The 23,734-nt window shown below is 34.3% G+C and overlaps 1 protein-coding gene and 1 pseudogene across 1 annotated transcript; both read left to right on the top strand.

Annotated features, from left to right (window-relative positions):
* The first annotated feature begins 3,621 nt into the window (after nt 1-3,621).
* LOC130849885 (olfactory receptor 4C11-like) lies at nt 3,622-4,554 on the top strand. The gene has a single exon (XM_057729120.1). The coding sequence runs from the start codon at nt 3,622-3,624 to the stop codon at nt 4,552-4,554; it is 933 nt and encodes a 310-aa protein (XP_057585103.1).
* A 12,611-nt stretch (nt 4,555-17,165) lies between these two features.
* Nucleotides 17,166-18,099, top strand: LOC130850008 (olfactory receptor 4C11-like; annotated as a pseudogene).
* The last annotated feature ends 5,635 nt before the right edge of the window (nt 18,100-23,734 follow it).

The following is a 23,734-nucleotide window of genomic DNA, read 5'->3' as shown; positions in this document are numbered from 1 at the left end:
CAACTTATTCTGGCATGCCGGTGAGAGCTGTCCCTTTGTGAGTTTAAAGAGATCCTAGTTCTAGATAGTCAAACGTAATTTTAGGATTTTTTTTTTTTTTCATTTGAGTAAAGGGTTCCAAATTGCCTTGGGAAGAAAGGAGGACAATTGAACATCTTAACCTGTGCATAAACTCTTACAAAACTCATAAGATTTGTATTAGAGATTAACTTAGTTTTACACAATACTTTGAGAAAGTGAATCTGATCGATGTCACTACAAGTATCTAATACATACAACACATGTGTGGAAGGATAGAACATTCAGGACATCTATAGCTGTATTCTACATTCTCAAGTGAGATGAAGGCAATGAAGGATGTGCACAGCAGCTCTTGATGGAAATGAGCACTGATAGGTAAGGGGTATTGGAAGTGAGGGTGTGAGATGTAAGCAAATAGGAATAATATCTGCTTAGGAGTTTCAGGATATGCTTCAGAGACATAGATTTGTTGGCAGATATAGTAGGATTCAGACTTCCCTTTTCCTCAGTGGCATTTCAGTATAGCACAATGTGGAACATTTGGGTTGTATCCGCAGGATATTTTCCTAATTATTTTCATTCATTCAAAAAATATTTGTTAAGTAGCTACTTTTTTCTACACACTGAAATACAGTTCTTTATGGACAAAAATCCCCATCCTTATGATGCTGCATTCTAATAGGTGTCAACTGTGTATATATAATTCTAATACTTGTATATCTCTATATGTTCATAGGTATTTAGATATAAATATGTGAATTATACACATTTGCCTATCTTTATAAATATCATGTATAAATGTACAAATATAGATAAGGAGAGCTATTTCTATAATATTCTTAAATGATATTAACTGCAAAAGATTTTTCATTTTTTGCTTGAAGGGCTTTGACCAGATTATACTTGGAAAACATCGAGAAAGTCAGTGAACTTGTAGTTAAATGTGGTGTGGTGGTGTGTGATGTGATTAAAAAGCACCATAACTAGCTCTGTAGTTGACCTTACATCTTACTCATGCTCTTGAGTCATATGGTTCCCCCCAAAACATCACTGTCCTTCCTGCCTACATCAGAAGACAGTTCTTATGGCTCCAAGATTTGCCATTGTGAATAATAGTCCATCACCTAAGATAAAGTTTCAAAAAGCTTTACTTTTTAACACAACATTTGATAATGGTGTACTGTTAAATTTCTCCAAAGAGCACATCTTAAAAAATGGGTATTGCTCATATTTCTGTTGCCAAGAATGCAGTTTCCTCATACACAGAGTACAAAAGCATGTTTTTGTTGGCATTCTTCTTAAGGCAGTTCATTTATATATGAGTTTATGTTTGTGCAATATGTATCATCCTGATTTTAATTGACACATATCATCCTAGCACACAATGCAGGCCTCTTATTTTACACTTTAAAATATAGAGACCATTGCATATATATCTGCATTCTTTTCATCAATTGCTTTATCAATGTGTGATATCAGTAAATGTACTCTCCCTTATAAATTCAGCTCCTTTCAGATGGATTTTAAGTCTTTTCTCATCTTTTTCTACCATAGAAAATGATGCAATTATAGTCTCCATCCCTGTGAGACTACATCTAGGAAATGGAATTGCTGTACCCATGTCCATGTGCAGTTGTAATGTTATAGTTGTTAAAAATAGCCCTTAAGAGATTGTGTACACTTCCACTCTTACCAAAATGAGTGGGACTGACAATTACCTACAATTTGTCAGCACTCTATGTCAACAGACTAGCATGACAAAAATTATTAAACTAATAGACAAAAACATTATCTAATTGGGCACTTCATTTGAATATATTTGTGAGTGAAATTGAGCATCTTTTCATATGCTTAATTATATTTAATAAGGAAGCATATCTCTTAAAATTGATTCTTTTGCCCATTACTTATTTTACTGTACTTTTTTAAGATTAACATGTAAAATCAATTTGTGCTTGAAAAGTGTGCTTATGTTTGGCATATGAGTTGTAAGTATACTTTATCAGTTTGTTGCTTATAATTTGTTATTAACTGCTACTATTTGGTGACTATAAGGGCACATAAAACAATTTGTGCAGTGTTTGGCATATAGGTATATATGAACAAACAATATATTTTTATTTTTATCATCTCTTACTTAAAGTGAGAGTGCAGGGCCTTATACCTATATCTATATCTATCTACGGGGGTGAGTCAAATATTATCTTCACTCTGGTTATATTAAAACTTCTATAAATTCTATAGCCAGAGTTTGCATTTTTGACTCACCCTCATATCTATCTATCATCTATCTATCATCTATCTACCTACCTATCTATCTATCTATCTATCTATCTATCTATCTATCCATATCATAAGAATTCTATTGAAAATTTCAGATATGACTTGGAGCCTGCTTAGCTCATTTTCTAAATTCCTGGTCCTAAGCTTTAAATCTGCAATTTAAAAGAATGTTTTGATTTATGTAAAAATTTCTCCTTCTACATATATATATATTTAACTTCTAGAATCAGTGAGTCCATGTGCCTTAAGAAAACATATTGAAAGACTTAGAAAAATAATAAGGGGACAAATTTAACTTTAGACTACATAGTGTAATTTAAAAACTATACATTTTAATAATAAAAGAGAGTAGCACAGACATATATATACTACCAACTGTAAAATAGTCAGTGAGAAGTTGTTGTATAACAAAGGGAGTCCAACTCGAGGATGGAAGATGCCTTAGAGGACTGGGGCAGGGAGGGTGGGGGGGACTCGAGGGGGGGGCGTCAAGGAAGGGAGGGAATATGGGGATATGTGTATAAAAACAGTTGATTGAACCTGGTGTACCCCCAAAAAAATAAAATAAAATAATAAAAAAAAAAAAAAAGTTGGAGTTAAAATTATAAACAACTAGAAGATTTTGAAAAGTAAAGTAAAAGGTAGTAAACTTAGTCAAGGCAATATATTAAAATAAATTGCATGATGGACTGGACCAACTGACCGGGTATTCAATGCTAAATTTTATATTTATTGTTACCTTCTCTCTACCTCACTTTCTATCATCTGTATCTTTGTGTGTATGTGTTTGTGTGTGTGTAGGTCCCGTTTCAGAAGACATGCTGAATTCATTAGACAATCATTCTTTGATACTCAAACTATCTACTAGAAGAATAGAGTACAGGACATTTGGGTGGTTCAAGAAATGTAAAAGCAAATTCAGTAAATCATGCAAAATTTTTCTTTGCTTCTGCATACACCTACCCTCATATTGATATATTCTTGATTAAAACTGAATAAATCATTGTGCTGAAAAAGTGAATAAGTTCAAGCAAATAACCCAAATCTGTGTTTACTGTGTCTGAAGAATAATTTGCTTTTTCATTATTTTCTTATTTTTATATCATTATTTTCATACACAATGAGGGAAAGAGATTGTGTTGGGAATTCCATTTTTTCAGATAAAAGCAGTACATGGAAGATAAATGATTACCCATTGGAAGGTGTCAGTTTCATGATCAAGCACATTGTATTCTACCTCCAAATTTAGAATTTAATTTTTTTTCTTTTCTTCTTTGCAGATTTTTTCTAACCGGTGCTTTCCCCTCAAGCAAAACAATGCAGCAAAATAACAGTGCCACTGAGTTCATACTGTTAGGATTGACACAGGATCCTAAGAAGCAAAAAATGGTGTTTGTTATCTTCTTCATTTTCTATGTGGGAACCACGGTGGGAAATTTGCTTATTATTATGACCATCAAGTTCAGCCAAACACTTGGGAGCCCCATGTACTTCTTTTTATTTCATTTGTCCTTGGTTGATACCTGTTTTTCAACTTCCACAGCTCCTAGACTAATTGTGGATGTCCTGTTTACAGAGAAAAGCATATCTTATAGTGAGTGCATGACTCAAATCTTTGCACTGCATTTATTTGGCAGCATGGAGATCTTTGTCCTTGTCCTCATGGCCATGGATCGCTATGTGACCATCTGCAAGCCTTTGCATTACCCAACCATCATGAACCGCCAGGTGTGCATCATCCTGATTGCTCTTGCCTGGATAGGGTCTTCCATACATTCTATAACTCAGATTATCCTGGCCTTGAGATTGCCCTTCTGCGGATCCAATCTGATTGATCACTATTGCTGTGATTTGCAGCCCTTGTTGAAACTTGCCTGCATGGATATTTATGGGATGAACCTACTGGTGGTGTTTAATAGTGGGGCCATTTCCACAAGCAGTTTTGTAATTCTGATGATCTCATACATTGTTATCCTGCATTCACTGCAGAACCACAGTGCAGAAGAGAGGAAAAAAGCTCTCTCCACTTGCACTTCCCACATCATTGTGGTTGTCTTATTTTTTGGTCCATGTATATTTATATATATCCGCCCCCCAACCACTTTCCCCATGGACAAGATGGTGGCAGTATTTTATACTATTGGAACACCCTTCCTCAATCCACTCATCTACACACTGAGGAATGCAGAAGTGAAAAATGCCATGAGAAAGTTATGGCATGTCAGAATTACCTCAGAAAGCAAAAGATGACTTGTGGGCCTGGCCTGATATTCTATTGAGTCATGGTTTTATTGAATCTGTACAGGTATCAGATATTATAATATCTGACTATTGTGGGAATAACATAAATCAAAAATAAGATTGTGAGTTGCTGTTTCTTTTTCTAGTTCACAGGCAAGTTGAATGTCATGGTTTCTATTTCTTTAAGTAGACAAAAGTTACAACAGTAACTACATTCTCCTGTCAAAGATTGTTTTGAAATAAACTTAGTAAAATAGAAAAAGTTTTCTTGTTCACATTTGTTTTTACTTTCTGGGACATTGCAAAGTTCAATGGTGCCTCAAATCTGGCATGTCATTCATGAGGAGGGCCATATATATAAAAGAGAATAGAAGCATTATGATTCCATCATAAACTCATCTAGTATACATCTCCCTAACAGCAACAGACACAGAGACACACATGCACAGACACACAGACACACACACACACACACAATACAAGGGGTAATGGTTATTTGCATTTCATATGAAGTAATGAATTCTGTAAGAGGTACAAGATAGAATTAAATAAAACAGCTAACAGGTAAGTAAAAAAATATCTACATATTATTAGATAATAGAATAAGAAGTTATATAGGGAAATAAACTTAGAAGGTTTTGTTTGGTTCAAGGTACTTGTAATCAAAATAAACTAGGAAATTATATAATTCTAAAAGTTTTGGTAAAATGATATCCACCCAATATATAATTATTGGAGTGGTCACCTGCCCTCAAAAGCAGTTCACCTAAAAACAATATACTATTCCTTGTAATTATCCTTTCATTTTATTTTTTATCATTTTTAAACATTTTTTTAATTTTATATTAGACTATAGTTGATTAAGAATGTTGTGTTAGTTTCAGGTGTACATCAAAGTGATTCAGTTACACCTAAAAAGGTATCTATTCTTTTTCAAATATTTTCCCTTTTAGATTATTACAGAATATTGATCAGAGTTCCCTGTGTTATACAGTAGGTTCTTGCTGGTTATTTATTTTAAATATAGAATTGTGTATATATCAACACCAAACTCCCAAAATATCCCTCCCTCCAACCTTTCCCACCCTGTTAACCATAAGCTTGTTTTCAAAGTTTTTAAGTCTGTTTCTGTTTTGTAAATAAGTTCATTTGCACCATTGTTTTTAGATTCCATATATAAGCGACATCTTATGATGTTTGTCTGTTTGTCTTTCTCTGTCTTAAACTTCACTTAGCATGATAATTTCCAGTTCCATCCATGGTGCTGCAAATGGCGTTATTTCATTCTTTTTAATGGCTGAGTATTTTTTCATTGTATATATGTACCACATCTTCTTTATGCATTCCCCTGTTGATGGGCATTTAGGTTGCTTCCATGTCTTGGCTCTTGTAAACAGTGCTGCAACACTGCTGAACACTGGGGAGCATGTATTCTTTCAAACCTGTTTCCCTCTGAATATATGCCCAGGAGTGGGATTGCTGGATCCTATGGTAGCTCTATTTTAGTCTTTTAAGGAACCTCCATACTGTTCTCCATAGTGGCTATAACAATTTACATTCCAATCAACAGTGTAGGGGGCTTCTCTTTTCTCCACACCCTCTCCAGCTCTTATTTTTTTGTAGACTTTTTAATAATGGCCATTCTGAATGGTGTAAAGTGATATCTCACTGTAGTTTTGATTTGCATTTCTCTAATAATCAGAGATGTTGAGCATTTTTATATGTCTCTTGGCCACCTGTATGTTATCTTTGGAGATCTCTTAAGATCTCCTGTCCATTTTTTTTCTTGGATTGTTTATTGTTTTGATATTGAGCCACATGAGCTGTTTGTAAATTTTGGAGACTAAATTTCCCTATCAGTTGCATCATTTGTAAATATTTTGTCCTATTCTGTGGGTTGCCTTTTTTTCCCTTATGCTTCCATTTGCTATGCAAAAGCTTTTGAGTTTAATTAGGCCCCATTTCTTTATTTTTTATTTTCATTTCTATTAATATAGGAGGTGGCTCAAAAGAGATGCTGCAGCAATTTATGTCAAAAAGTGTTTGGCCTATGTTTTTCTCTATGAGTTTTACAGTATCCAGTCTTACATTTAGTTCTTTAATACATTTTGAGTTTATTTTTGTGTATGATGTTAAATATCATTCTAATTTTATTCTTCTACATGTAGCCGTCCAGTTTTTCCAGCACCATTTATTGAAAATAATGTCTTTTCTCCATTGTATATTCTCAGCTCTTTTGTTGTAGATTAATTGATCATAGGTGTGTGGTTTGTTTTTGTTTTGCTTTTTGTTTTTTCCTGAGCTTTCTAGCTTGTTTATATTTGCGTTTTTGCACTAGAACCATACTGTTTTGATGACTGTAGCTTTGTAGTATAGTCTGAAATCAGGATGACTGATTCCTCCACCTGTATATTTCGTTCTCAAAATTCTTTGGCTATTCAGTGTCTTTTGTATCTCCATAAAAACTTTAGGATTTTTTGTTCTGGTTCTGGGAAAAAAAGGACATTGTTAATTTGATAGAGATTGCATTGAATCTGTAGACTGCATTGGGTAGTATATTCATTTTGATAATACTGATTTTTCCAATTTTAGAAAATGTTGTATCTTTCCATCTGTATCATTTTCTATTTCTTTCATCGACATATAGTTTTTGGAGTACAGATTTTTCTGTCTCCTTAGGCAGGTTTATTCCTAGATATTTTATTCTTTTTGATGCAGTTGTAATTGTGACTAATTCTTTAATCTCTCTTTCTGAACTTTCACTGTTAGTGTATAGAAATGCAACAGATTTCTGTGTATAAATTTTTTATCTTGAAACTACTTAATTCATTGATGTGCTCTAGTAGTTTTCTAGTAGAATCCTTATGAATTTCTATGTATAGTATTATGTCATTTGCAAAAAATGACACTTTTACTACTCCTTTTTCAATTTGGGTTCATTTTATTTCTTTTGCTTCTCTGATTGGCATGGCTAGGACTTCAAAAAAATTGTTGAATAAAAACAATGAGAGTACACACCCTTGTCTTGTTCCTGATCTTTGAGAAAATGCTTTCAGCTCTTCACTACTGAGTGTGATGTAGCTGTATGTTTGTCATATATGGCCTTTATTATATTGAGGTCTGTTCCTTCTATGCCCACTTCCTGGAGAGTTTTTATTATAAACGGGTGTTGAAATTTGTTGAAAGCTTTTTTGGCATCTATTGAAATAATCATATGATTTTTATTCTTCACTGTGTTGATGTGGTGTATTGCATTGATTGTTTTGCAGATACTGAAAAATCCTTGCATCCCTAGGATAAATCTCACTTGATTATTATCCTTTTAATGTATCATTGGATTCAGATTGCTATTAATTTGTTGAGGATTTTTGTGTCTATGTTCATCAATGATAATGGCTTGTAATTTTCTTTGTTGTGTGTGGCATCTTTCTTTGGTTTTGGTATCAGGGTGATTATGGCCTCACACAAAAATTTTGGGAGTATTTCTTCCTCTGCAGTTTTTTGGAATACTTTCAGGGTTGGTGTTAAGTCTTGTATTTTATTTTATTTTATTTAAGAACTTTTATTGAGATACAGTTAACAGATAATAAACAGCATATATTTACAGTGTAAAATCTGGTATCCCAATCTCCCAATTCATTCCCCCCCAACCCTCCCTGCTTTCCCTACTTGGTGTCCATATGTTTGTTCTCTACATCTGTGTCTCTATTTCTGCCTTGCATTTCCTCTTTCTGTAGTTGTTAGCATTTGCCTTATGTATTGAGGTGCTCCTATATTGGGTGCATATATATTTATAATTGCTATCTCTTCTTCTTGGATTGATCCCTTGATCTTTATGTAGTGTCCTTTCTTGTCTGCTGTAACATTTTGTAAAGTCTATTTTACCTGATATGAGTATTGCCACTCCAACTTTCTTTTGATTTCCATTTACACGGAATAACTATTTCCATCCCCTCAGTATCCATCTGTATGTGTCCCTAGGTCTGAAGTGGGTATCTTGGAGACAGCATATATATAGGTCTTGTTTTTGTATCCATTCAGTCAGTCTGTGTCTTTTCGTTGGTGCATTTAGTCCATTTACATTCAAGGTAATTTTTGATATGTATATTCCTATTACCATTTTCTTAATTGTTTTGTTTCTGTTTTTGTAGGTCCTCTTCTTCTCTTTTGTTTCCCACTTTGAGAAGTTCTTTTAGCATTTGTTGTAGGGCTGGTTTGGTGGTGCTGAATTCTCTTAGCTGTTGCTTGTCTGGAAAGCTTTTGATTTCTCCATCGAATCCAAATGAGATCCTTGCTGGATAGAGTATTCTTGGTTGCAGATTCTTCCCTTTCATCTCTTTATCATGCCACTCCCATCTGGCTTGTAGAGTTTCTGCTGAGAAATCAGCTGTTAACCTTATGGGAGTTCCCTTGTATGTTATTTGTCCTTTTTCCCTTGTTGCTTTTAATAACTTTTCTCTGGCTTTAATTTTTGTCAATTTGACTACTATATGTTTTGGCATGTTTTTGCTTGGGTTTATCCTGCCTGGGACTCTCTGCCCTTCCTGGAATTGGGTAGCTGTTTCCTTTCTCATGTTAGGGAAGTTGTCAACTATAATCTCTTCCAATATTTTCTCAGGTCCTTTCTCTCTCTCTTCTCCTTTTGGGACACCTAAAATGTGAATGTTGGTGCATTTAACATTGTTGCAGAGGTATCTTAGGCTATTTTCAGTTCTTTTCATTCTTTTTTCCATATTCTTTTCTGCATCAGTGATTATCACCATTCTGTCTTCCTGGTCACTTATTCACCCTTCTGCCTCAGTTAATCTGCTATTGGTTCCTTCTAGTGTATTTTTCATTTCCATTATTGTGTTGCATATCTCTGTTTGTTTGCTCTCTAATTCTTCTAGGTCTTTGGTAAACTTTTTGATCTTTGCATCCAGTCTTTTTTTCAAAGTCCTGGATCAACTTCACCATCGTTATTCTGAATTCTTTTCTGTAAGGGTGCCTATCTCCTCTTCATTTAGTTGTTTTTCTGGGGTTTTATTCTGTCCGTTCATCTGGTACAAAGTCCTCTGCTTTTTCATTTTCTCCATCTTTCTGTGGCTGTGGTTTTCAATTCCACAAGATGAAATACTGCTGATACTGCTTGATCCTGCTGTCTGCCATTTTGTGGAGGAAGCTATGTAGGAGGTTCATGGGTGCTTCTTAATGGGAGGGACTGATGGTGGCTAGGGCTGGGTTGGCAGAGCTCAGTAAGACTTTAATCTGCTTGTCTGCCAATGGGTGGGGCTGTGTTCCCACCTTCTTGGTTGTTTGGCCTGAGGCCACCTAGCACTGTAACCCACAGGCTCTTTGGTGGGGCTAATGGTGGACTCTGGGAGGGCTCATGCCAATGAGCACTTCCCAGAACCCCTGCTGCCTCTGTCCCATCTCCTTGGTGAGCCACAGCTGCCCCCACCTCTGCAGGCAACCCTCCCACACCAGGAGGTAGGTCTGTTTCATTCTCTTATGCAGTCACTGCTACTTCCACCAGTTTCTGGTGAGCACACTTTTTTGTGTGCCCTCCAAGAGTGGAGTTTCTATTTCCCCCAGTCCTGTGGAGATACTGCAATCAAATCCCTCTGGCTTTCAAAGTCTGATTCTCTGTGGATTTCTCCTCTTGTTGCTGGACTCCCAGGTTAGGAAGCCAGACATGGGTCTCAGAACCCTCACTTTAGTGGGTGGACTTCTGTGGTATAACTGTTCTCCAGTTTGTGAGTCACCCACTAAGCATTTATGGGATTTGATTTTAACATGATTGTGCCCCTCCTACCATCTCATTGTGGCTTCTCCTTTGTCTCTGGATATGGGGTGTCTCTTTTGGTGAATTCCAGTTGGTGTTAAGTCTTTTTTAAGTGTCTGATAGAAGTCACCTGAGAAACAATCTGGTCCTGGACTTTGATTTGTTGCAAATGTTTAAATCACAGTTTAAATTTCATGAGTTGTGATATCTCTGTTAAAGTTTTCTATTCTTTCCTGGTTCAGTTTTGGGAGATTGTACCATTCTAAGAATTTGTCCATTTCTAATAGGTTGTCCTTTTCATTGGCATATAGTTGCTTGTAGTGGTCTCTTATGTTCCTTTGTATTTCTGTGGTGTCCATTGCAACTTCCTTTTCATTTCTAATTTTATTGTTTTGAGCCCTCTCCCCCCCCTTTTTTTTTAATCAGTCTGGCTTAAGGTTCACCAGTTTTGTTTATCTTTTCAAAGAATGAGATTTTAGTTTCATTGATCTTTTCTATTGTTTTCTCCATTTCTATTTCATTTATTTCAGCTCTGAATCTTTAAGATTTCTTTTTTTTTTTTTTTTTACTCTCTTTTGGTTTGGTTTGTTTTTCTTTCTCTAATTTTTATAAGTATAAGGTTAGCTGGTTTATTTGTGATTCTCTTGTTTCCTGAGGTAAGTTTGTATTGCTATAAAGTTCCCTGTTAGAAGTGCTTTTGCCACATCACATAGGTTTGGATTTCTGTGCTTTTGTTTTCTTTTGTCTCTAGGTAATTTTTGATTTCCTCTTTGATTTCTTCAGTGATTCATTTGTTTTTTTTTATATTATATTCCAGGTACAAAATAAGTCACAAGGGTAAAATATACAGTATGGTGAATATAGTCAATAATTTTGTAATTATTTTGCATGGTGATAGATATCACCTAAACATTGTGGTGGTCATTTTGTAATGTATAGAAATACTGAATCACTATGTTGTGGTTAAGAGACTAGGTCTTAAATGTTCTCACAACAAAAAAGAGAATATAATTATGTGACATGTTAGAGGTGTAGCTAACACTATGGTTGTAATCATATTTTAATATAAAAATGTATCAAATCAACACAGTGTGTACCTTTAAGGCACATAATGTTACATGTCAATCCTATCTCATTTTTTTAAAAAAGTGGGCAAAGAACTTGAATAGATGTTTGCCCAAGGAAGATATACAAATGACCAATAAACAATGAAAATATGCCCACCATCACTAATCATCCATGTGTACCATTCATGAAAATGCAAAATTGTGCAGTCACTATGAAAGACAGTGTGGAATCCCTCAGAAAAATAACAAATGACCTAACAATTCCACTTATATGTATATACCCCTCAAAATTGAAATCAGGGACTCAAAGAGTACACTCATGTTCATAGCAACATGACTCACTGTAGTCAAAACATGTAAGTAACCCAAGTGTTCTTTAAAACATGAATAAACAAAATGTGGTATACATACAATGGAATATTAGTCAACATTAAAAAAGGAAGGGATTTCTAAATAGCATATGATATTACTCTGTGGAATCTAATTAAAAAAAATGATATGAATTATCTTATTTGCAAAACAGAAACAGACACAGATTTTGAAAAGAAACTTACTGTTGCCAAAGTGGAAATGTTGAAGTGGGGGGGGGGAATTAAGAGTTTTGGATTAACATGCATACTACTATTCATAACATAGATAACCAACAAGGATCTACTATATAGCATAGGGAACTCTACTCAATATTCTGTAATAACCTATATGGGAAAATAATCTGAAAAAGAATGAATGTGTATATGTATAACTGAATCACAATGCTGTACACCTGAAAATAATACAACATTGTAAATCAACTATACTCCAATAAAATTTTTAAAATAAAAATTTAAAAACTAAACATAAAACAGGAAAGAATTTCTAACACATGCTACAACATGGATATACTCTGAAAACGTATTAAGTGGAATAAATCATTCATTTTTAACAAAACATACTTTATAACAGATTTATATTTACAAGGAAGTTGTGAAACTAATACAGAGAGTTCTTATATAATATAACCCAAACACAGTTTCCCTGGTATAATCTTCAATTGTGTAGTATATTTATTACAACTAATTCATTGATATTAACACACTAGTTTTAACTAAAAATTCATACTTCTGTCAGATGCCTTACTTTTTAACTAATAATTCTGTTTTCCTCCTCTAGAATTTGATCCAGGATATCATACTACTTTTAGCCTCCAAATTTTTCTCAGCTGCTCCAGACAGTGACAGTTTCTCTGACTTTTCTCATCTTTGGTGATCTTGACAGTTTTGAGGAGGAAGAATCAGATATGTTATGCAAAAGTCCTACATTGGAATTTGTCTGATATTTTACTCAAGATTAGACTGGGGTTACAGGTTGTTGTGAGAAAGACAGAGAGGTAAATAATCCTTTTCCTCACATTATATCAGTGTGTACATACTCTCAATGTGACTTACTGTTGATATTAAAGTTGGTCAACTGGCTGAGGTAGTGTTTGTACCATTTTTCTCTGTATTCTTTTTCCCCCATTCCACAGTGAACCTTTTAGAAGGAAGTCACTGAATACAGCCCATGAAAAACAAATGGTGATAACTCTTTGAGAGCTGAGTATCTACATAATTATTATGAATTATTTTGATGTGAGATTTGTTAATTCTCCCCTATTATTTAGTTATTTATTCAATTATTTATGTAATTATGAACTCATTGATTTTTTTCTTATTGTGAGTTATATTTCAATTTAATGTTATTTCTTTTGTTGCTCAATTTTTTTTCCAGCTTTGCCCACTAGATGTGCTTTCACTCAACTCCTGTGTCCCTTTGGCATATCCTCATCACTATGTGAGTCTCTGTGTGTGTGTTAGCACTTGAATATTTTCCAGCACTACAAAATGCTCCAGTTTATCTTGTACATTCCCTGCCCCCAGACCTGCAATCAGCCATTTATTTAAGAGGCCTTAATTTATTTTCTTGGAATTCAGAATTAGAAACTAAAACCTGAATTCCAAAACACCATTGTTTTTATTCTAGTCCAAATATGTCATTTATGGCACAAATGAACATTTTTAATTGCAAAAACAGACCATGTTTTTCCCCATAATCTAATGACATATATTGAAGGTTAAGTTTTTTATCACATCTAACTCATGCTTCTAAATTGGAAGGAAGGGGATACTTTAGGGAATGACCTTCAGCAGACTCCTATATTTTGCATCATTCATGCTTAAATAGTCCTCTGGGAAGGCAAAGAGAAGCATTTCCCAGTCAAAATCTTGCATGACAGTGGGTTTCAGAAAGTGTGAGATGAATCTGGGATCAGCTCTGCCTACTTTTTGCCATTCAAGTCAGAACTTAAGCCTCTTTATGATGTGAAAGAGCTCTTGTTCCAATTGAACAGCCTAACTTCTGCATAAGCTCTTATCAAAACTGGTAAGTTTTGTATTTGAAATTAACTTGGTTGTAGTTAATACTTTGAGAAAATAAAGCTGATCAATGATGTAGTACATATTTAATACACAAAAGACACTTGTGGGAGCAGAGAAAATTTAGGGAATTTTCTAGAAGCACCTTAGAATTTCAAATAAGAAGATGGAAATGAAAATGTGCACAAAAGCACCTGATGGAAATGGGCACCGCTATTGGCAGATGTGGTGTGAGAGATAACCAACCAGAAATAATACCCGTTTGAATGTTTCAGGAAATTCTCTATGAATGTGATGATTTTGCTGAGGATATAGGAGGACAGATGTTTCCCATAATAATGGATAAGTACAGAATAGTACCAACAACTGCTGAATTGCATCTATGGGAAATTCCTTTAATGTTTTCACTCACTCAACATATACTTATTATAAAATATCTACAGTTTTTCTAGATACATTCAGCAGGAAGCAGATAAAAATTACCTTCCTTGTGTTGCTTTGTTCTAATGTTTCTCATTTTTATATCTATCATTCATATATATGTACAAATATATCATTCTGTTTCTACCTCTATCTGGATGAATAGATGATTAGAGATATAGATATCTATTTATAACACTTAATTGTTAGAAACTGCAAACAAGATTTCATTTCTATTTGCTGAAGAGTTGTGACAAAAAGCATATTTGTGAAACCATACTGCAAGTAAACCTATAGTTAATAGCAGTGTGGAGGTGTCTGATGTGGTAAAGAACACTGGGTTCCAGAATGGTCTCTATAGCTCACTCACCATCTTACTCACATTCCTAGATCTTAATACTGCCCTGAGAGTTTTACTGTCTCCACTACCTACATCAGAAGACTGTTGTGGATCAGTAACATCCCAAGACAAATAAACCATTTACTAAGATAAGATTTGTAAAATTTGTATTTTTAATGCAGCATAATTATGGCATATGTTCAAATATTACCAAAGGAAATATTTTAAAGGGCAGAACATCCTCTCATTTCTTTGTTTTTAATTAATTAATTAATTAATTAATTAATTAATTTTGGCTGTGTTGGGTCTTTTTTGCTGTGCACAGTAAGTGGGGGCTATTCTTCATTGTGGTGCGTGGGCTCCTCTTGTTGCAGAGCATGGGCTCTGGGTGCATGGACTTCAGTATTTGTAGCACATGGGATCAATAGTTGTGGCTCATGGACTCTAAAGTGCAGGCTCAATAGTTGTGGTGCACAGGCTTAGTTGCTCCTCAACATGTGGGATCGGCCTGGACCAGGGATCGAACCCGTGTCTTCTGCATTGGCAGGCGGATTCTTAACAACTGTGCCACCTAGGAAGCTCCATCCTCTCATTTCTGAAAGCAAGATGCAATTTTCCCATCAATTGACCATAAATTTTTTGCTATATTGGTGTTCTCTTAAATATAATTAATTTTTATGAGTGTACCTATATGTGATATATATTATTCTGATGTTAATACAAATATTACCTTCCTAAGCATACAGTTTTGAACTCTTTCATTTTACAACATATTTTAGAAACCACTGCATATATTTAATTCATTTTTAGTAATAATTACATAAAGTACCATCCCTGCTTTATTCAGCTCCCTCTGATAGACATTGAAGTTGTTTCCTATCTTTTGTGTTACCCAGGGAAGGGGCTGCAGTGATTAACTTTGTGCCTGTAAGTGAGGTTGTCTATAGCAAATGGAATCACTAGACCTATGTATATAAGCAGTTGTAATATCATCAGTGTTGGAACTCACTCCTAGGAGATTTTCAGCACTACTTGTTAAAAGACACTTACCAAAAGATTATTTTGTTGATCTGTTGGGTAAAAAAAATCTGGTTGGTATTTAAGTTTGAGTATATTTATTTTAGAATAAATTAATTCTAGAATTAAATTGAGCCTCTTTTCACATGCATAATTACTTTTAATAAGAAGTTTCCTTTTGAAATGGGTTCTTTTGATCATTATTCACTTGTGTTTAAAAGATTGATCTCTGAAATTCATTTTTATTTGAGGAAAGTATGCGGTTTTCTGGTATTTACATTTTAAACTTATTTCACTAGATTGGCACTGTGTTATGCTTTAAACTGTGCTACTATTTGGAAAATATTTGTGATGAGGTTCATAAAATAATTTGTCCATTATTGGATACACATGAATAATAATAACTCCTTTTTATCTCTCTCTTTTCTTTCTGAAGTCAGGGTACTGGACACATAAATAATATAAATACAAAGAATTCTATCGGGTGGTTTCAATTATATCTTGGAGCTACCTGAGCTCATGTTCTAAATTTCCTGGTGCTTAATCTGAATAAAATTTGAAAGAATATTCAGATTTATGGCAAATGTTTGCACTCTATTTATCCTTCAGTTTAGTCTTATTATCATTTTGTGTCTTAAGAAAATATGTTGAAAGATTCAGAAAAATAATTAATAAGGGGATGAATTTAACTTTGGATAACATGGTAAATTTTAAAACTGTAATATTTAATGATAGAATTAGAATTTAATACTCTAAAGAGCTAGCAGTGTTTGAAAAGTAAAGTAAAAAGAAATAAGCTTTGTCAAAAGCAAAAGATTAAAGTAAGTCTCATGATGAACTGGACCAATTGACTGGATTTTTATTGCTAAAACCGTGCTTATTTGTTTTTCATTCCCTCTCTCATATCCCCACCTTTCTCTGCTTTTAGGTTTAATTAAGGAAGACACTATCAAATACTACAACATAATTATTTAAATATGCAGAATATTTACTAGAAGATATTCTATAACTGGACTACCAGGTTCAAGTAATGTGAAAGCATATTAAGGTAAGTCATGCATAAGTAATCTCTATTTATGCAACACTCTACCCTGATAGTATTAACTGAAAACTTAACGTTATCTACTCATACACAGAAAGTAATCTACTCATGCCAAATCCCCTAAATTCATGTCTACTGTACCTGAAGAATCTTTTTTTTTCATTATTTACATATTTCATTGTTTGCATAAGCAATCAAGATAAATAGTTTGAATAAATATTAGGATTTTCATTTTATTCAGAAAACAGCAAAACAGAAGGTAAATGATTACCAATTGGAAAGTGGCACTTCCACGATCAAGCATATGTATTTGAACTCCAAATGTAGTATCCATGTTGTATTTTTTTTTTTTTTTTCATTGGCAGATTCACTATTTCTTTCCTGGGCTTTCTCCATCTATTTTTTTTTTTTAACTCTTTATTGGAGTATAATTGCTTTACCTGGTTGTGCCAGTTTCTGCTTTACAACAAAGTGAATCAGCTGTATTTATACATATATCCCCATATCCCCTCCCTCCTGCAACTCTTTCCCACCCTCCCTATACCATCAATCATCACGTTGATCCATCTTGACTGAAACAATGCAACCAAATAACAGTGTAACTGAGTTCATACTTTTAGGATTGACACAAGACCCTAAGAGACAGAAGGTGGTGTTTGTAATCTTCATTTTCTATGTGGGAAGCTTGGTTGGGAATTTGCTTATTATTGTGACCATCAAATTCAGCCAGACACTTGGTGGTCCCATGTACTTCTTATTTTATTTGTCAATTGCTGATACCTGCTTTTCAACTCGCACAGTTTTGAAACTAATTGTGGATGTCCTGTCTGCCAAGAAAATCATATCTTACAATGAATGCATGACTCAAGTCTTTGCACTGCATTTATTTGGCTGCATGGAGATCTTTGTCCTCATCCTCATGACTATTGATCGCTGCATGGCCATCTGTAAGCTGCTGTGTTACCCAACCATCATGAGGCGCCAGGTCTGCATCATCCTGATTGCTCTTGCCTGGATAGCATCTTTCATACATTCTGTAGCTCAGATTATCTTGGCCTTAAGATTACTTTTCTGTGGACCCAATTTGATTGATCGCTATTGTTGTGATATGCAACCTTTGTTGAAACTTGCCTGTATGGACACTTATGTGATTAACCTACTGTTGATGTCTCACAGTGGGGCCATTTGCCCAAGCAGTTTTGTGGTTCTAATGATCTCATACTTTGTTATCCTGCATTCACTGCGAAACTGCAGTGCAGAAGGAAAGAAAAAAGCTCTCTCCACTTGCACTTCCAACATCATTGTAGTCATCTTATTCTTTGGTCCATGTATAATCATATACACATGCCCCCCCCCCCCCCAACCACTTTCCCATGAACAAGATGGTGGCAGTGTTTTATACTATGGGAACACCTTTTCTCAATCCACTCATCTACACACTGAGGAATGCAGAAGTGAAAAATGCCATGAGAAAGTTATGGCATGTCAGAATTACCTTGGAAAGTAAAAGATAAATTGATGCCTGATTTCTTATTCAGTCATAGTTTGACTGAATCAGTACAGAGATCATATGTGATAATGTCACATTGTTGTGGGAATAACACAAAATCATATTTAAGATTGTGAGTTGCTACATTTTTTGTAATTCATAAGAAAGATAAATGCCAAGGCTTCTTCTTCATTAAGTGTACCAAATTTACCAGTTCTAACCATATCCTCTTATTAAAGTTTATTTTGAATAAATTCAGTAAAATAACATGACTTTTCTTGCTTTCATTCATTTTAAATTTCTAGGATATTACAATGTTCAGTGTTCATTGTCTATACTGGTGTCTCACAGTTGGCATGTTATGCATGAGGATGGATATATATGTCTGGAAATGCCATGATTCCATTATAAACTCATCTAATCTACACTTCCTTAACACCAGCACATACACACATGTGCACACACACACACCTACACAGGGAGTCATGGTTATCTGCATTTCAGATGAATAAATGAACCAAGGTAAGAGGTGTAGAAGAAAACAGAATAAGATATCAATCAGGTGAAAAAATAACGTTAAGATAAGAGAATAAGAAAATGTCACATAAGGAAAGAAAACAGGAGTTTATATGTGGTTCTAAATTTTTTGCCGTCAAATTAAAACTGAGAAAATGATGTATTTTTTAATAACTTTTGAAACATGATATCCGTCCAATGTATAATTTTGAAGTGTTCACCTGCCCACAAAAGTGATTCACCTAAAGGAGAAACTATGAATTCTAAGTATTATTTTAGGAAGAAGTAGAATGTCTGATACATGTCCAGCATATTTCTTTACCATGCTTTAGCCTAAAAAATAGCATAATGTTGATTATATCTATTGAAAATATAAAATAGTAACTCTGAAGTTCAGGGAAATGAATAGATCTTTAAGGTTTTCCTGCTAAGAAGTATCAGAAGCAAGGTTATAAACCAGTTCCATATGTCCCCCATGTCAATAATAAATCCCTCTAATCCACATTATCCCTTAATTAAAAAATCTGCAATGTGGCCTAAAACACAGGAACATTAGGAATTGATTCAGTGATTATAATCTGTACTTATTTTAGCTTTAATATGGATGATAAAATATAATGATTAAGAGTATAACCTCTAGACTCCAACTTGATGAATCCAAATTCTGGCTCTACCAGCTTGTAGCCCTGTAACTTCAGGAAAGATAGATGAATTCCTGGACTTTGATGTTTGTGAACAGGAAGCAAAAATAATATCTATTTTATTGGCTTATGATGAGTGTTAAATAAGACAATACACATAAAGGACTTTGAATCAACAAGAAAATCTAATATGTGTTATCTATTTATCATAAAATGGGTTTTTACAAATATTTACTAAAATTTAATTTTTTAATTAATGTTACCAACAGTATATTTACCAAGAATATTTTTATTTTATTTAGAGAATGAAATTTAAATTTAAATGGAAGATAAATTTTAATGGAACATATCAGTCAAGTACTGTTTTAATAATATTAAATAGAAATATAGGAGAATGTTAAATACATTGGTATTGCTTAAGTTAAGAAATAAAAAGGAGACTTTAGGGAACAGGCCCCAGGTTCTTTGCATTTCACATCATTAGCTTTAAATCTTCAAATATGGCTTATACATATCTGTGATCTTAAAAAAGAAAAGTATAAGTCATATAACAAAATATAGGAAAGTGCTTATCAGGGTCTGGGAGTAAGGGAAGCAGGGAGAGCTTGGTTAAAGGGTACAAATGTTCAGCTATAAGATGAATAAGGTCTGAGGAGCTAATGTAAAATATGGAGACTACAGTTAAAAACCAACTGCATCAAAACAAACAGAAACACTTATGGCAGTCATTCACCATATTTCCTTTAGATTTATGAGTTAGTTTTATACATTTATGAGCTTTCATGTTACTAATAGTCCATTTTTGTTTCACACTGAGAGACTATAAAAATTCAATGGAAAATGCCGTTCATAATTTGATATGATTAAATTCAAACTCAACTCAATTTCATTGAATCTGTAGATTGCCTTGGGTAGTATAAGTCATTTTGACAATATCAATTCTTCCAATCCAAGAACATGATATATATTTCCATCTGTTTGTGTCATCTTCAATTTCTTTCATCAGCCTCTTTTAGATTTTGTACTATAAGTCTTTTTCCACCTCAGGTAGGTTTATTCTTAGATATTTTATTCTTTTTGATTCAATGATAAATGGAATGGTTTCCTAATTTCTCTTTCCGATCTTTTCTTGTTAGTGTATAGAAATACAAGAGATTTATATATATTAATTTTGTGTCCTTCAACTTTACTGAATTCATTGATGAGTTCTAGGTGTTATCTGGTAAAATCTTTAAGATTTTCTATATGTAGTATCATGTCATCTGCAAACAGTGATGTTTTGACTTATTTTCCAATTTGAATTCATTTTATTTCCCTTCTTCTCTGATTGTCATGGCTAGGACTCCTGAAACTATGTTAAATAAAAATAGTGAGAGTGGACATTCTTGCCTTATTCCTGCTCTTAGCAGAAATGCTTTCAGCTTTTCACCACTGAGTTTGATGTTAGCTGTGGGTTTGTCACATATGCCCCTCATTGTGTTGAGGTAGGTTCCCTGTTTGCTGACTTTCTGAAGAATTTTTATCATAAATGCATGTTGCAAAGCAGTGCTATATGGCATAGTTTTACTTACCTGCGGTCTACAGACCCCAGCAGCAGTTTCCTCTGTATAGCCTGACTGCTCCCCAGATGTGGCCCGCAACACACAACTATCTCGATCTGCCCTTGGTGAGTCCCTGCTTCCCTGGAGCTTCTGTAGCTCTGTCTGAGACATTAGGGGCTTTGGAGGACACCAATATGGATGCAGTTTGCCAGAGTAAAACAGGCCTTCAAGCTCTGTGGTGGGTTTTCAATTAAATTAGGAGATAAATATGGGGCTGCAGAAATGTAAAAGAAACTTTGAAACACTGTGACCCTGATCTGTTGCCCAGGCTGCCTCCCCTCCTGTCCAGTGTTTCTTTTCCTAAGCTATGCAGTCCCTAGAGAAACACAAAACATGATGAAGAGTTGTAGGTGAGCCAGGGTCCTTCTGAGCACAGAGGGGACTCCAGCAGAACGTGGTTTGAAGAACAAAAGGGTGTTGAATAGGCATTTAGCAGTCCAGGATGAGTGGAAGACACACAGGCAGGCCTCCTCTATTGCACTTTTTTTGCAGATACTCCGTTTTTTTACAGTTTGAAAGTTGTGGCAACCCTGAATTAAGCAAGTCTATTGCAGCCCTTTTTCCATCAGCATTTGCTCACTTTGCATCTCTGTGTTACATTTGGTTTTTCTCATAGTATTTCAGGCCTTTTCATTATAATTATATTTGTCATGGTGATCTTAGACTTCCTGAAGGCTCAGAGGCTGATTAGCATTTTTTAGCAATAAAGCATTTTTTTCATTTAAATAAATAAATAAATGCATGTTGAATTTTGTCAAAAGCCTTTTCTGCATCTATTAAGATGATCATGGTTTTTTACTTCAGTTTGTTAATGTGGAGTATCACACTGATTTGTAGATACTAACAATTCCTTGCTGCCCGGGGTTAAATCCCACTTGATTATGGTACAGGATCCTTTTAATGTATTGTTGGATTTGGTTTGTTAGAATTTTGTTGAGAATTTTTGCATATATGTTCATCAGTGATATTGGCCTATAATTTTCTTTTTTGTGTGATATCTTTGTCTGGTTTGGTATCAGGGTGATGGTGGACTCATGGCATTTTTCATAGAACTAGAATACATTTTTTTTAAATGTATATGAAAACACAGAAGACCCTGAATAGCCAAAGCAATCCTGAAAAGGAAAAATTGGAGCTGGTGGAATATGGCTCCCTGACTTCAGACTATACCACAAAGTCACAGTCATCAAAACAGTGGGGTATTGGAACAAAAACAGAAATATAGATCGATGGAACAGTATAGAAAGTCAAGAAATTAATCCATTCATCTATGGTCAATTAATCTATGACAAAGGAGGAAAGAATACAGTGGAGAAAAGATAGTCTCTCCCATAAGTGGTGCTGAGAAAACTGGACTGCCACACATAAAAGAATGAAACTAGAACACTCTCTAACACCATGCACAAAAATAAGCTTAAAATAGATTAAAGACCTAAATGTAAGACTAGCTACTATAAAACTCTTAGAGGAAAACATAAGCAAAACATTCCAACATAAATCACAGGATATATATTTTTGTATCCACTTCCTAGGGAAATGAAAATTAAAAAAAAAATAAACAAAAGGGGCCTAATTAAACTGAAAAATATTTTCCTACATCAAAGGAAACCATAAACAAAATTAATAGACAACCTACAGAATGGTAGAAGATATTTGCAAACCAAGGGACTGACAAGGAATTAATCTCCAAAATATACAAACAACTCATGCAATTGAATATATTGAAAAAAAATCAAAAAATGGACAGAAGATCTAAATAGACATTTCTCCAAAGAAGACATACAGATGGCCAAAAAGCACTTGAAAAGATGTTCAACATCACTAATCATTAGAGAAATGAAAATCAAAATTACAATGAGGTATCACCTTACACCAGTTAGAATGACCATCATCCAAAAGTCTACAAACAATAAGTGCTGGAGAGGGTGTAGAGAAAAGGGTACCTGCCTACACTGTTTGGGGGAATGTAAATGGGTACAACAATTATGGAGAACAGCATAGAGGTTCTTAAAAAAAAACTAATAATAAAATTACCTTATGATCCAGCAGTCCCACTCCTGGCTATATATATCTGGAGAAAACCATAATTTGAAAAGATACATGCACCCCAGTGTTCATTGCAGCACAATTCACAATAGCCATGATGTGGAAGCAACTAAAATGTCCACCAACAGATGAACAGATAAAGAAGATGTGGTGCATACATAAAAAGAAATATTACTTAGCCATAAAAAATAATGAAATAATGCCATTTGCAACAACATGGATAAACCAAAAGATTATCATCCTAAATGAAGTAGGTCAAACAGAGACAAACATCATGATATCACTTATATGTGGAGTCACAAAAATGATACAAATGAGCTTATTTACAAAACAGAAACTGACTCACAGACTTTGACAACAATTTATGGTTCCCAAAAGGAAGAGGCGGGGGAGGGATAAATTGGGAGTTTGGAATCGACATATCGAAACTTCTATATGTAAAATAGATAACCAACAAGGACCTACAGTACAGCACTGTGAACACTACTCAATATTCTACAATAATCTATATGGAAAAAGAACCTGACTGGAAACTAACACAAAGTTGTAAATCAACTATACTTTATACCCACTTTGTCCCAGACTCCCCTCCCACCACTTGTGTCCTCAAGTCTTTCAACAAAAAATCCAGACTTTATACAGATGTCTTATTTTTTAACTAATAATTCTGTTTTTCTTCTCTGGAATTTGATCCAGGGTACCACATTAATTTTACTTGTCATGTTTTCTTCAGTTCCAGACAGTGACAGTTTCTGTGACATTTTTCATCCTTGATGATCTTGACAGTTTTGAGGAGGAATAATCAGACATTTTATACAAAAGTCCTCCACTGGAATTTGTCTGATATTTTACTCAA

The sequence above is a fragment of the Hippopotamus amphibius genome, chromosome 3 (genome assembly GCF_030028045.1).
Source record: "Hippopotamus amphibius kiboko isolate mHipAmp2 chromosome 3, mHipAmp2.hap2, whole genome shotgun sequence".
In the NCBI taxonomy this organism is placed as follows: Eukaryota; Metazoa; Chordata; class Mammalia; order Artiodactyla; family Hippopotamidae; genus Hippopotamus; species Hippopotamus amphibius.
This window is presented reverse-complemented; position numbering and strand designations above follow the sequence as displayed.